Source organism: Ovis canadensis, chromosome 1, assembly GCF_042477335.2.
Source record: "Ovis canadensis isolate MfBH-ARS-UI-01 breed Bighorn chromosome 1, ARS-UI_OviCan_v2, whole genome shotgun sequence".
NCBI classification, from domain to species: domain Eukaryota; kingdom Metazoa; phylum Chordata; class Mammalia; order Artiodactyla; family Bovidae; genus Ovis; species Ovis canadensis.
Window position 1 is genome coordinate 21,348,517 of NC_091245.1, and position 14,120 is coordinate 21,362,636.

A 14,120-nucleotide genomic window follows, 5' to 3' on the forward strand; every position below is an offset into this window, starting at 1 on the left:
CTTAGAAACAGAAACATAAGGAAAATTAAGCATAGATAAATATTTTATCCCAAAACACATACATCTATCCTAAATGTATAAGTTTCACTTATTCAGAACCCTATCCTCAATACAGTATTAAAAGTAATAACCATACCTACAATTTAAAGATTAGCTTGTCTTTTTATATGTGTGGGAAGAAAACCATTTAGAAAATTTAAAAGGTTCTCCTACACAGTTTTTTAAATGCTAATCTTTAAATGACAACTTGTGGGGCATTAAAAATATTTTTTTTAACTACTAATCTCAAGAATTATTTTTTAAACTCCATTCAACTATAATACTTAGTCTAATTACCTTGAAATATCCCCCCAGTACCATTCTGCATCCTGAAGAGAAACAGAACTGTCCTTTATTCCATTTGTAATGGCTGAAGTCATTGGCTTAGGTGGCTTTGGTGGAAGAGCTAGAAGAGAAATTAATATTATTATTTTGTAATGTAAATTATTATTTGCTTTCTAATGTCCTTAAATACAGTTCATTAACCAATGTACATTAAGGTTCCAGATAATTATAAATCAAAATAAAGATTATTTTATGTTACAGGTTAAACATTAGCCAATGAAAGAATCCTTTTAGAACTCTACCAATAATTGCCTGAAAAAATGAAATATTCAAGCTATCTGTGTTTTTTTCCTTCTTATAAAATACTAACTTCTTGTTGGATGCCTTTCTTCTAGACCAGGGTGGGGAGTAGAGAACATCTGTGCCACCCTTCTTTCAAGGTGGCACTGTGAATGAGTGGTACTCCTTTCTCCTGTGCCATTGATCAAACCCATGCTCCCTGCAGTGGAAACATGGAATCTTAACGACTGGACTGCCAGGGGAGTCCCCTCAAAATCTGCATCATTAATGCTTCCAGGTATCCATTATCAGTTCATCAGAGTGAGATGAAGTCTGTCACCCTTGCCTTAGGTAGAGGAGTGAATGAACCGCATGAACAGACATCACCCAAAATGGCTTTGAAAGTAGTGAGCTGATTCAGCTCAGTTTCCTGGTTCCCAAATATATGTATTAAAAATCTACCATATGCAAGAAAGTGTTAAATAGTGGGGATACAGACATAAGGAAGCCATGCACCTGGCCTTGAAGAGCTCACAGCATTGTGAAGATGTTCACTGTAACGGATGTAATTAAGACTCTCCATCTGAAGGATGCCCACCTTTGTCAGGCACAATGGGGCTCCCTGGCCCTCTTGTTTCTTCAGTCCTGGCCAATCTGTCCCCTATTTTATGTCCCCAATAATCATCATGAACCACCTCGTCTCTAAGTTTGAACATCATATCCTATGGATTTTGTTTTTCACAGTATGCTCTTTCTCACTACTTTCCACAGTCTTCTCTGTACTTCAATTTCCAGTGTTTTATTTAAACACACTGGCTGGGCACCACAGCCTATGTAGCTGAGGGCTCAGCAGCTTGGTCAACAGGAAAAGGAGCAGCAAGGCCAGGGAAGCAGGTATTTAGCAAGCTATTCAAGGGTGTGTTTATACCTATGTCTTTAAAATAAAAATAAATAAATCCACAGTGTGTGAACTGTGAACTTCCAGATGTTCAAGCTGGATTTAGAAAAGACAGAGGAACCAGAGATCAAATTGACAACATGCGTTGGAACATTGAAAAAGCAAGAGAGTTCCAGAAAAACATCTACTTCTGCTTTATTGACTATGCCAAAGCCTTTGACTGTGTGGATCACAACAAACTGTGGAAAATTCTTCAAGAGATGAGAATATCAGATCACCTGGCCTGTCTTTTTGAGAAATCTGTATGCAGGTCAAGAAGCAACAGTTAAAACTGGACATGGAACAACTGACTGGTTCCAAATTGGGAAAGGAGTACATCAAGGCTGTATATTATCACCCGGCTTATTTAACTCCTATGCAGAGTACATCATGAAAAATGCTGGGCTGGATGAGGCACAAGCTGGAATCAAGACTGCCGGGAGAAATATCAATAACCTCAGATATGCAGATGACACCACCCTTATGGCAGAAAGTGAAGAAGAACTAAGAGCCTCTTGATGAAAGTCAAAGAGGAGAATGAAAAATTTGGCTTAAAGCTCAACATTCAGAAAACTAAGATCACACATCTGGTCCCATCACTTCATGGCAAACAGATGGGGAAACAGTAGAAACAGTGACAGACTTTATTTTGGGGAGCTCCCAAATAACTGCAGATGTTGACTGCAGCCATGAAATTAAAAGACACTTGCTCCTTGGAAGAAAAGTTATGACCAACCTAGACAGTATATTAAAAAGCAGAGACATTACTTTGCCAACAAAGGTCCATCTAGTCAAGCTACGGTTTTTCCAGTAGTCACGTATGGATGTCAGATTTGGACTATAAAGCTGAGCACTGAAGAACTGATCCTTTTGAACTGTGGTGCTGGAGAAGACTCTTGAGAGACCCTTGGACCGCAAGGAGATCCAACCAGTCCATCCTAAAGGAGATCAGTCCTGAATATTCATTGGAAGGACTGACGTGGAAGCTGAAACTTCAATTCTTCGGCCACCTGATGTGAAGAACTGAGTCATTTGAAAAGACCCTGATGCTGGGAAAGATTGAAGTTGGGAGGAGAAGGAGACAACAGAGGATGAGATGGTTGGATGGCATCACCAACTCAACGGACACGAATTTGAGTAAACTCTGGGAGTTGGCGATGGACAGGGAGGCCTGGTAGTCCATGGGGTCACAAAGAGTCGGACACAACTGAGCAACCAAACTGAACTGGACGTGAGACACTAGTCCTGACTGGAAGTCAGTTGATTTTGCCTTTGTGATAATTATCAAGGATATGTTTCATTCACATAAGAGTACTTATTTTTCAATTTCTGGTGTTAACACAATGTAAAATACACACCAATTGACACAGGCTAACTTCTGCACTTGATACACTATTTTATCCTTTCCCTACAGGATACAGAGTAAGTACAAACAATGGTCAATTTTGATTTGCAAATGATGCTGAAATAACTTTGCTAGGGCTGGACAGTATTTTGTCAAATGGATGTCACAGTTTATTACTAGTAAAGAAAAGGAAAATGTATTTTGCATTATGGTGCCATTTTCTCTAAAAAATATATATATATAGCGGCTCTTTAGGTATCTCCACAACATTTTCACATTTAGTGGTCATGTTAGGAAAAATGATAATCTACAGAATGAGTAGTTATGTTTTGTTATGACCGATACTTTCTTTGGGAAAAACATTGTATTGAGTCTTTGATTTCAGGTGTGGCTTAAGATGTAAATATATCACATGATTCATTTAAATACAATGATGCCTCTGAAGCACTCAAACAGCATTTGTTCTGTGTTTACAACTAGAACTACAGAAGAAAATCTCTTCAAATAAAATAGTTCTAAATTAGAAAAATAAAATAAAATAAAATACTAACTTTGAATTCTAACAGATGTACAAGAAACTTCCCTCTCAAAAGACAACATGAAGCCCCTTCACAAACAATTCAGTCCAAAAGCCATTAAGAAGGGGACTGGTCATGACAGCCAAGAGCTGGTGTCAGAGCCCAAAGCAGGCGCGGGAGGACTATGTCCTCGCATGAGGGCAGCAGCACAGCAAGGACCTCGGAGCTCCGGAGGGTGAGGAGGCAGTCCTCACAAGGGCAGCGTGGCACAGAGTGTTGCAGCTGAGTGATGGGCAATGGGCAGGGCCTGGAGGCACAGAGTGTTGGAGACCAAGCCAATAAGGACACAGACCTAGGAGTCAGGCATCCCAACACAGGGAGCCAAAGCCAGATTAGGATGGAAAAGAGTTCCTAACTGGGCAGGGGAAGAGAGGTAGCAGGGGGAATGCAGCAACAGCTACGCAACACTGGGTAAATACAGAGTCAGTTCAGTTCAGTCGCTCAGTCGTGTCCAACTCTGCAACCCCATGAATCGCAGCACGCCAGGCCTCCCTGTCCATCACCAACTCCCGGAGTTCACTCAAACTCTCATCCATCGAGTTGGTGATGCCATCCAGCCATCTCATCCTCTGTCGTCCCCTTCTCCTCCTGCCCCCAATCCCTCCCAGCATCAGAGTCTTTTCCAGTGAGTCAACTCTTCACATGAGGTGGCCAAAGTATTGGTGTTTCAGCTTCAGCATCAGTCCTTCCAAAGAAATCCCAGGACTGATCTCCTTTAGAATGGACTGGTTGGATCTCCTTGCAGTCCAAGGGACTCTCCAGAGTCTTCTCCAACACCACAGTTCAAAAGCATCAATTCTTCAGTGCTCAGCTTTCTTCACAGTCCAACTCTGACATCCATACATGACTACTGGAAAAACCATAGCCTTGACTAGACGGACCTTTGTTGGCAAAGTAATGTCTCTGCTTTTTAATATTCTGTCTAGGTTGGTCATAACTTTCCTTCCAAGGAGTAAGTGTCTTTTAATTTCATGGCTGCAATCACCATCTGCAGTGATTTTGGAGCCCAAAAAAATAAAGTCTGACACTGTTTCTCCATCTATTTCCCAAGAAGTGATGGGACCAGATGCCATGATCTTCATTTTCTGAATGTTGACCTTTAAGCCAACTTTTTCACTCTCCTCTTTCACTTTCATCAGGAGGCTCTTTAGCTCTTCTTCGCTTTCTGCCATAGGATGGTGTTATCTGCATATCTGAGGTTATTGATATTTCTCCTGGCAATCTTGATTCCAGCTTATGCTTCATCCAGCCCAGCATTTCTCATGATGTACTCTGCATATAAGTTAAATAAGCAGGGTGACAATATACAGCCTTGACATACTCCTTTTCCTATTTGGAACCAGTCTGTTGTTCCATGTCCAGTTCTAAATACAGAGAAATGGGCCAAATATTAGTAAGCAAAACTACTAATAGTGTAAAAAGGAAGTTACAAATACAGAAAGGTAGAAAAAAAGAATGAACCCTCTGCTTTGGACTGCAATTTCAGCTACTGATGTGAACTCATGGAAATCAACAGACAGACAGACAGATGCATGTAAATGTCTATGCTTACAGAAAATACAACTATTTCCTAGCTCTTTCCTCTAAGAGGTCCTAGAACCGGCAAAGTCCTAATATGCACACCTAACTCCCAGTTCTTGGCTTCTAATGCCATTCTCTACTAAAAGGAACCAGGGCTCTGTGGAGAAACGGCTGGGGTGGGGTAAACCAAGTACCAAATGAACAGGGAACATCATGTTGTGACAAAAAGTAACCAAATATTCAAAGAATGAGGGGCCATGACAAAACAACAAAGTAGCCAGCTTGAAGGGGCTCCTACTACCCAATCTGGAATGACTGGAGCATCAATACAAACAACAATAGTAAGGGAATATGAACCAGTAAACAAAACAGGAATCCATGTGTCCACACAGATGTAAACAAATAAATGAAAAAACAGAAAGATTAACGCAGAAGCTTTATATAATTTTGAAGGCCTTCCCACAAATACTTATTAATCAGGAAAGTAAAAAGACTAATACAATAGTGGAGAAACTAGGGAAACAAACCTTATTCAAGCAATCAAGGTAACTATCAACAGTAATGGTGAGATCATGGGCCACCAACAGGATGCACCAAGGACACAACAAATATACATAAACTGAATCTAGTCATAAGGAAACATCAGACAAACCAACCACACGTGAAAGACATTCTACAAAATAACTGGCTTGGAATCTTCAAAAACATCAAGGTCGGGAAACTCAAGAAAGACTGAGGGACTGTTCTAGATTGAGAAAAACTAGAGAATCATGTCAATTAAACACAGCGTGTGAGTCTGGACTGGATCTTTTTGTTATAAAGGACATTATTGGGACAATGGAAAAACCTGAATGGAATCTGAGGATGAGACGGTAATAATGCATCATTGTTCATTTTCTGATTTTGATAGCTGCATTGTGGTTATGTTGGAGAAAGTTCTCATTTGTGGGAAATACAAACATGGACATGATGGACTATCATGTCGGCAGCCTACTCTAAATGGTTCTAGAAACCAAGTTATTTCTACTATACGTTCAACTTTTTTCTAAGTTTTAGGTTGCTCAAAAACTTTTTAATTAACAAAAAAGTTAAAGATAATATTGTAGGAAAAAGGGAACAACACAAATATAAGAATGTAGTTGGTCCCCTTTCTCATACTGTACATATTTAAAAATTAACTCAAAATGGATCAAAGACCTAAATGTTAAGAGCCAAAACTATAAAACTTTTAGAAGAAAATAAGCTTAAGTCTTCATGACCTTGGATTAGACAATAGTTTCTTAGGTATGACATCAAAAGCACAAACAAGAAAAAATAGAAAACTGAATATCATCAAAATTTAAAATTCTGTGCTTCAAGGGACACCATCAAGAAAGTGAAAAGGCAACCCACAGAATGGGAGAAAATCTTCATAAATTATATATCTGATAAAAAATTGTATCTAGAACACATAAAGAACCCTTGCAACTTAATAACAAAAAATGACTAAAATTAAACATGGGCAAAGCATCTGAACAGACATCTCTCCTAAGAAGATACACAAATGGCCCACAAGCACATGAAAATATATTCAACAGTATTAACCATCAGGGAAATGAAAATGAAACCAATGAAATACCACCTCATACCTACTTGGATGATTATAATCAAAGAAACAGATAACAACAAATGTTGGTGAGGATGTAAAGAAATTGGAACTCTCAGTTCACTGCTGATGGACATGTAAAATGATGCAACTGGCTGGAAAACAGTCTGGCAGGTCCTGAAAAGGTTAAATGAAGAGTCACCACATAACCCAGAAATTTGGGTCCTAGCTCTATATTTTAAAAGAAAGAAAACATAAAACCATACAAAAAACGGGATACAAATGTTCAAAGCTGTATTATAGCCAAAAACTGGAAATAACCCAAATATCCATCAAAGGTAAATGAATATATAAAATGTAGTATGTATGTGTGTGTGAATATATATATACAATATTATTAGGCAGTAAGAAGGAATCAAAACATGTTGTAACATGGATGAACCATGAACACATTAGACTAAACGAAACAAAAAGCAATCATGAAAGCCACATATTGTATAATTCCATTGTCCTGAACATGAAAATCTACAGCAACAAAGTATATGGTTGTGTAGGGTTGGACTAAAGGGGGAGAGGGAATGGCAGCTAATGTATGCAGGTTTCTTTGAGAGGTAATGAAAACGTTCCCATTGCTTGTGGTGATGGCTGCCCAACTCTGTGAATATACTAAACACTACTGAATTATATACTTGTTAAGTGGATGAACTGAATGGTATGTGAATCACATTTCAAAAAAGCTATTATCTAAAAAAACAAATATCAGACTTCTAAAATGACTAGATGGGGAGAGCTTGCTATAATCCATTCTTTTTTCCCAAGTAGCTACTTATTTATACCTATCTTCTTTGAAAGGGATGTGGCATATAAAAGTAGCTACAGTTGGAAATATAATTTTACAGAATTTAAAATTCTTCTACTTATAAGGATTAATAGTTTAAACTTGTGCTATACAAAAGAACTGTGCTATTACTATGAAAGGTACAAAGACAAGACACTCAAAAGAAATCTAGAGGGAATGACACTTAGAAACACATGACCATAATTCTCAGCAGAACAAGGCAAATACTGTAATAAAAGTGAAAGTAAGGTGCGATAGAAACCCAGTAAGAGCAACTAAAACCCAGCAAAAAGAACAACTGATTCTCTCCTGGGAAAAGTTCAAACACTGGGCTTGTCAAACCAAGTCCTCACTGAACTGAATGCCATGACCAGCAGGGCCCAACAAGAACCAAATCACTGAAAGGAACCACAAAGACTGGCTGCTGTCTGTATTCCTTCTCTGGGGGCGCTCTATACAGAACTGAGTTGACCAGCAGCACAGGGAAGCTGCTATTTATGGATGACAGTTCTGTGGTAGCTCTACTACCAACAAACAGATAAGGAACATGTCACCTTTATTACAGAGGGCTGCCCACAGCCTCCTTGTATTTTTTCCCATCTGCAGAAATATAAGTAGAATGAAATGATTACAAAGCTGTTTCTACATAAAGTTGCTAAAAGAACACAATAAGAAGGAATGAAATGCTGGCCTATTTTCACAATCTATCATCATTCCATATGTATGTAACAAGTATTTAGTGAATACCTCGTATGTTCTAAGAGCTGGGAATATGGCAATGAACTAGACAGACACAGTCTTTATACTTATGGACTTTGTAATTCAAAAGGATAAACTTCAAGATAATTCATCACTACACCATCTTCTCACTGCTGATCATTCCATTATGTCCTCTGGAGCATCCTCCTAGATTATTCTCCCCATATTCTAATTAAACTATTCTGTAACTTGAATGTCTTCCCAGAAAGTGTTTTTTCCCGCTTCTTAGCCATTTCTGAAGTTTTGCACTCCCTAAAGACACTTCTAACCTTGCAGCCCATTCTTGTGGAAAGTTGCTCGTTTTCCTACATCTTGTATACTCAAGGCCTCTGTTCTTTCTCGCTCAGTTTTCCCAGAAAGTCCTCTCTTCCTTCATCCATACAACTGACATTTCCTTGACCTTCTTTTAATCTATATTCTCACCTACTCCCATAGCTTCTATAAATAATACCTATATGCTGATCCCAAAACAGTATTTCTAACTATAGCGTCTTTTGTAAATTTCTGATTATCCGATAGAAGACACCTAACATGTATCAAGCATTGTAGCAGGCACAGTGAATCAGAACAGTACTTTTCACACTCTAATGTGCTTATAAATCACCCAGGGATGCTGTAAAATATAGAACACTGATTGCTAGGGGCCTGGAATTCTGCATTTCTAGCAAGTCCCCAGGTAATGCCAATGCTGCTAGTCCAAGCTTTTCAGAAATAAGGAGTTTACAGATTCTCTTTGAAAAGTTTTTACGGAGCTAAAAAAAAAAATTAGGCAAGTATAGAACAGTAACTAGAACACAGTAGATTAAATACATGTGATTCTTCAGTCCCTCTATTAATCATTCCAAATTGGCAATAAAATACATATTTTAAAGGTATAAGCACTCAATAGCAAAAGCAATCAGAGGAAACAACATCAGATGATAGCAACAAAACTTTTAACACACAAAGAGCAACCAAACTTGGTAGATTGCAAAAAACTGAAACCTAAGCCTGAAGAGAGAAAATCCAATAAAAAAGGAATCACACCACTGTACTCTGTAAAGACCAGGACTTGGAGGCACACTGTATCTCTAAAGGGAGAATTGAGGGAAGGGGCCAAAAATAGGAGAACTGACTGAAAGTGTACAGAAAGAGCAGCAAGATCCCCAGTTCTCCTCCTCAGCCCCCATGCCATCAGACAGCTACCTCTCCCTCCTCCTACACAAAGGCTACCTGTCACTCATCAGTTCACAGAAACAGTTACAGAGGCTCTGGACTCAGGGAACACCAAGTGCAACTGGGTCAAGAGATAAATCCTTTACTGAAAACAGCAAAGTTAACGAAAAGTCTACAAAGTAGGTAGATTTCCCAAACCCCTTCCCCATTTCAGTTCTCTAAACAATGAGCCACAGAGCTTCTACCCCAAGGTATCAGTTAGGGAGATTTTTCTCTGGAGAAACTGATAAGATCTCAGCTGTGAAGCCCATGCTAGAGCCTCATGCTCCAGAACAAGAGAAGCCACCACAGTAAGAGAATAACCACAACTATTCTCACCACAACTAGAGAATAGCCTCCATGCAGCAAGATCCAGCGCAGCCAAAAATAATATAGATAAAATAAAAATTTAAAAATATATAAAATAAGATGCTCTTTAAAAAAAGATGTTCATCATCTTAACACCTTTCAGTGAAGGCCTCCAGTTACTAAGTCCTTCCTACTTACATGGAGCTTCAATACAGCTATTCAGTATCTTTAGGCACTTCCCTGGGGGACCAGTGGTTAAGACTCCACACTTCCACTGCACAAGTTCAATCCCTGGTAGAGGAACTAAGATCCCACATGCTGCATGGCACAACCAAAAAATAAACAGAGAGAGAGAGAGAACGCAAACTCTTTAAAAATCTAACATGCTACACAAGGACAAATCTTGAAGACACGTCTTCATGGAGACATGAAGAACCTTGAAGAAATAAGCCAGTCACAAAAGCACAAACACTGTATAATTCCTCTTATATGTGGTGCCTGTCATATTCATAGAGACAGAAAGTAGAATAGTGCTTGCCTAGGCTGATAGGGAGGAGAAGGCAATGGCACCCCACTCCAGTACTCTTGCCTGGAAAATCCCATGGACGGAGGAGCCTGGTAGGCTGCAGTCCATGGAGTCGCTAAGAGTCAAACATGACTGGGCGATTTCCCTTTCACTTTTCACTTTCATGCATTGGAGAAGGAAATGGCAACCCACTCCAGTGTTCTTGCCTGGAGAATCCCGGGATGGGGCAGCCTGGTGGGCTGCCGTCTATGGGGTCACACAGAGTCGGACATGACTGAAGTGACTTAGCAGCAGCAGCAGCAGGTTGATAGGGAGGGGGAATGGGGAGTCAGTGTTCAATGGGTTCAAAATTTCAGTCAGATAAGACGAAAAAGTGCTGGAGATGGATGACAGTGATGGCTGCACAACAGTGTCAAAGAACTTAATGCCACAGAATTGCACACTTAAAAACTGTTAAAATAATAAATTTTACATTATGCATATTTACCTCAGGGTTTTTTTTTAAATAAAAAACTATGAGACATATAAGGAAAGTAAACAACATTAAAGAAGACCATAAATAAATAAATAAACAAAAGGAACTTAAGCGTAAACCAAAAATTCAAGAAGAAAATTTCTACAGACCAAAAAAGCGTATCAGAAATACAAAAGGAAATACTGCATCTATGAAATACAAACAAGATCTGTAACAAAGTAACACTAAAGCACAAAGCCCTGATATACTAAAATTATAAAAGTTTTTTTTAAAAAAACTTTAATTGACAAGCTAGCAAATAAAGTTAAGAAAATCTCCCAAGAAGCAGAACAGAAAGAGAAAGTAATGAAAAATAGGAGAAAAGGCAAGAGAATTAAACTAAGACCCAAAACCTAATTAAAAGAAGTTCCAAAAAACAGAAACATTTAAAATAAGAAAAAAAAAATTCTTAGAAATGAAGGACATACATTTCCAAAAGGAAAGTGCCAAGAATCCCAAAAAATGAATGAAAAAGATCCCCATCAAGGTACATCTCAGTGGAATTTCACTTAAGCAATAAAGAGAAGATCTTAAAATCTATCATAGCTGGATGGGGTGGGGGTAGCAGAGGAAGGCTGATCACAAAGAACTAAGGCCTGGAATGTCTTTGGATTCCTCAACAGCAATACTGCGAATTAATAATACTGGAGGGAAAACCTTCAAGTTCTAAGGGAAAATGGCTTTTCAACCAAGAATTATATATCCTGCCAAATTACCAATTACACATGAGCATAGAATTGTCATTTTCAGACATACAAAGTCTCAGGAAACTTCTCTTAGTACCTTTCTTAAGAAGCTCCTTTACAATGTCCTCTAGCAAAATTAAGAAATAAACCTAGAAGAAAATGGTGTAGGATTCAGGAAAATGGACACCAACACAGGAGAGAAGCAAAAGTAATCACTAGGAAAACAGAGTATCAGGACGATAGCTGGAAACAATAACTGGGATTCTAGCAAGGGAACAATGGGGGACTAAGGAGGTGTGTTGAAGGAAAAAATTAAAATAATAGATTATCTTATGCTTAATCCCCCTGTGATGAGTTTTATAGTTCTGTCATGGAATATGAGAATAACACTGTCATAAGCACATAAAAAGAATTCAGCAAATGTTTAAAAATAAAGGCAATAATTAATTCCAAAAACATATAATAAACAAAATATAATCATAACATACAAATGACATGAATGCTACTTACATAGTTATAATAGTGTAAACACTAAAAGATAATTTAAGAAACAATTATAACTGTGATATATCTATACTGGGAAGATGTGTGTATGGCATTTGTTGTGGTTGTTCAGTTGCTCAGTCATGTCAGACTCTTGGCAACCCCATGGTCTGCAGCACAGCAGGTTTCCCAGTCCCTCACCATCTCCCAGAGTTTGCTCAAGTTCATGTCCATTGTACTGATGATGCCATACAACCATCTCATCCTGTCACCCTCTTTCTCCTTCTGCCTTCAATCTTTCCCAGCATCAGTGTCTTTTCCAATGAGTCAGCTATTCGCATCAGGCGGCCAAAGTGTTGCAGCTTCAGCTACTATATTTTATCAACTATGCATTCAAAGTAATTTACATCTACTTTATTTATACAGCAGAAATACTTTGTGCTACTGCACATCTCTTTCAAACTCTGCATTCAGGATATCACACTGGCAGCTTGAAATCAGCCCCAGGAGTCTCTATACATCTAGAATCAGCAAATACTACAAATCAGAGCTTGATTTACTGTTGTACTGATTGTGTACCAGGGGTCAGTACATGATGGCCCTTTGCCTGTTTTGTACAGTGCAAAGAATGTATTTTTACATATTTTTAATAGTTGGGAACACATACACACACACATAAACCAGGCAATAGAGGCCATAAGTGGCCTACAATGCCTAAGGGCTTCTCCAACAGCTCAGTGGGTAAAAACTCTACCTGCAAGGCAGGAGACACAGTAGCCATGGGTTCAATCCCTGGGTCAGAAAAATCCCCTGGAGCAACCCACTCCAGTATACTTGCCTGCAGAATCCCATAGACAGAGGAGCCTGGCAGGTTACAGTCCAAAGGGTCTCAAAGAATCAAACCTGACTGAGCAACTAAGCATACACAATGCCTAAAGTATTTACTACCTGGCTCTTTGAAAAAGTATGCCCATTCCTGATCCAGACTTCAGAAAGTGATCAAAAAATATTAATTCAGTGTAATAATCTTAACTCCATGGGCTGCATCTTCAGTGTAACAAGAAATCAGATGGTCAAAAACAAATGTACCTTCCTCACCATGCCTGCTCCTCCTATCTACTGTATGTATTTGTCAAAACTCAGAACTGTACACCAAAAAAAGTAAATTTTACTATATGTAAACTTTAAAAAAAATTATTTAAATCATGTAAAACTTTTTAAATGAAGATGCCTTGGTCCAACTCTCTACAGATTCTGAATCTGTTGATCCAGAATAAGACCTGGGCATCTGTGTTTTTTAAACACAACTGGTAATTCTGATTAAAGAACAAAAAAACCCAAAAACAAACTAGGGAAAGAACCCCAGTCCTAATCTCATAAATGCACTCTGACTTCTATTTCTACAGTTTTCTCACTTACTCCAGTTCTCCCCCTGTTCTTCCACTTCTATGAGATTTCCAATTCCTTGAACTCATTACTTTCGATACAATGCTGGTATTCACTCCCTCCTGATCTCAACTAATACTCTTATCTCTTTTATTCCTCCTATTCTCCTAAATGCACCTGGCTGGCAAGACCCCTATCACAGCTCAATCCATTTTCACGCTTTTTCTGCTCCCTCTTTAGGCTGCAAGATGGGGAAAATGCGGACACATTTTCAGTTTGGTTTTACTAATAATTATCTCCAGTCACACACAGAACCCCTCAATGCAATCCAAAAGACTTTCCCTTTATTTGCCTCTTTCTCACTCTTCACTATGGGTATTTTAAACCTTCCCCACCTTCCTCAAACATCATATTCCACCTCTCTTCACTCATCTTTTGGTAGACCTATATAACAGAAACAACAAACATATACTATAAATATATGTTATATATTATATACGTTGTATTTGTATATTATAATATAATATGTTATATATTAAAAATATACTATATAACAGAAAAAATAAACATTGTGAACTGAGCTACTTCAGTTTCCTGCCATTTACCTATAAATATATATGCATCTGTACCCATTCTTTATCTAAATTAGTCCTTCTACCTAATACTCCAGATCTCATCTCCTTTTACCACCAGAGGGGCAACAGTTCTCCAGCACCCTATTCCTACTCTCCAGTCACTCATGCTTTACTGGCTCCTTGCTACAAGCTCACAAATACACCCAAATCTCTCAGCTACAGGCCTCCTGACACAAGTGGTTCTTTGGAGTTATAGACTCTTTTGAAAAGTTGATGAAACC

The 14,120-nt window shown here is 38.5% G+C and overlaps 1 protein-coding gene across 4 annotated transcripts in view; it reads right to left on the minus strand.

Moving 5' to 3' along the window:
• Nucleotides 1-14,120, minus strand: part of PIK3R3 (phosphoinositide-3-kinase regulatory subunit 3) — a 106,763-nt gene that overhangs the window by 41,765 nt on the left and 50,878 nt on the right. For all 4 annotated transcript variants that reach the window (XM_069589787.1, XM_069589778.1, XM_069589771.1 and 1 more), the window contains one exon: nucleotides 337-445. In XM_069589787.1, coding sequence (XP_069445888.1) covers nucleotides 337-419 — 83 coding nt within the window. In that variant the 5' untranslated portion in view covers nucleotides 420-445. The remainder of the gene's footprint in view (nucleotides 1-336; nucleotides 446-14,120) is intronic.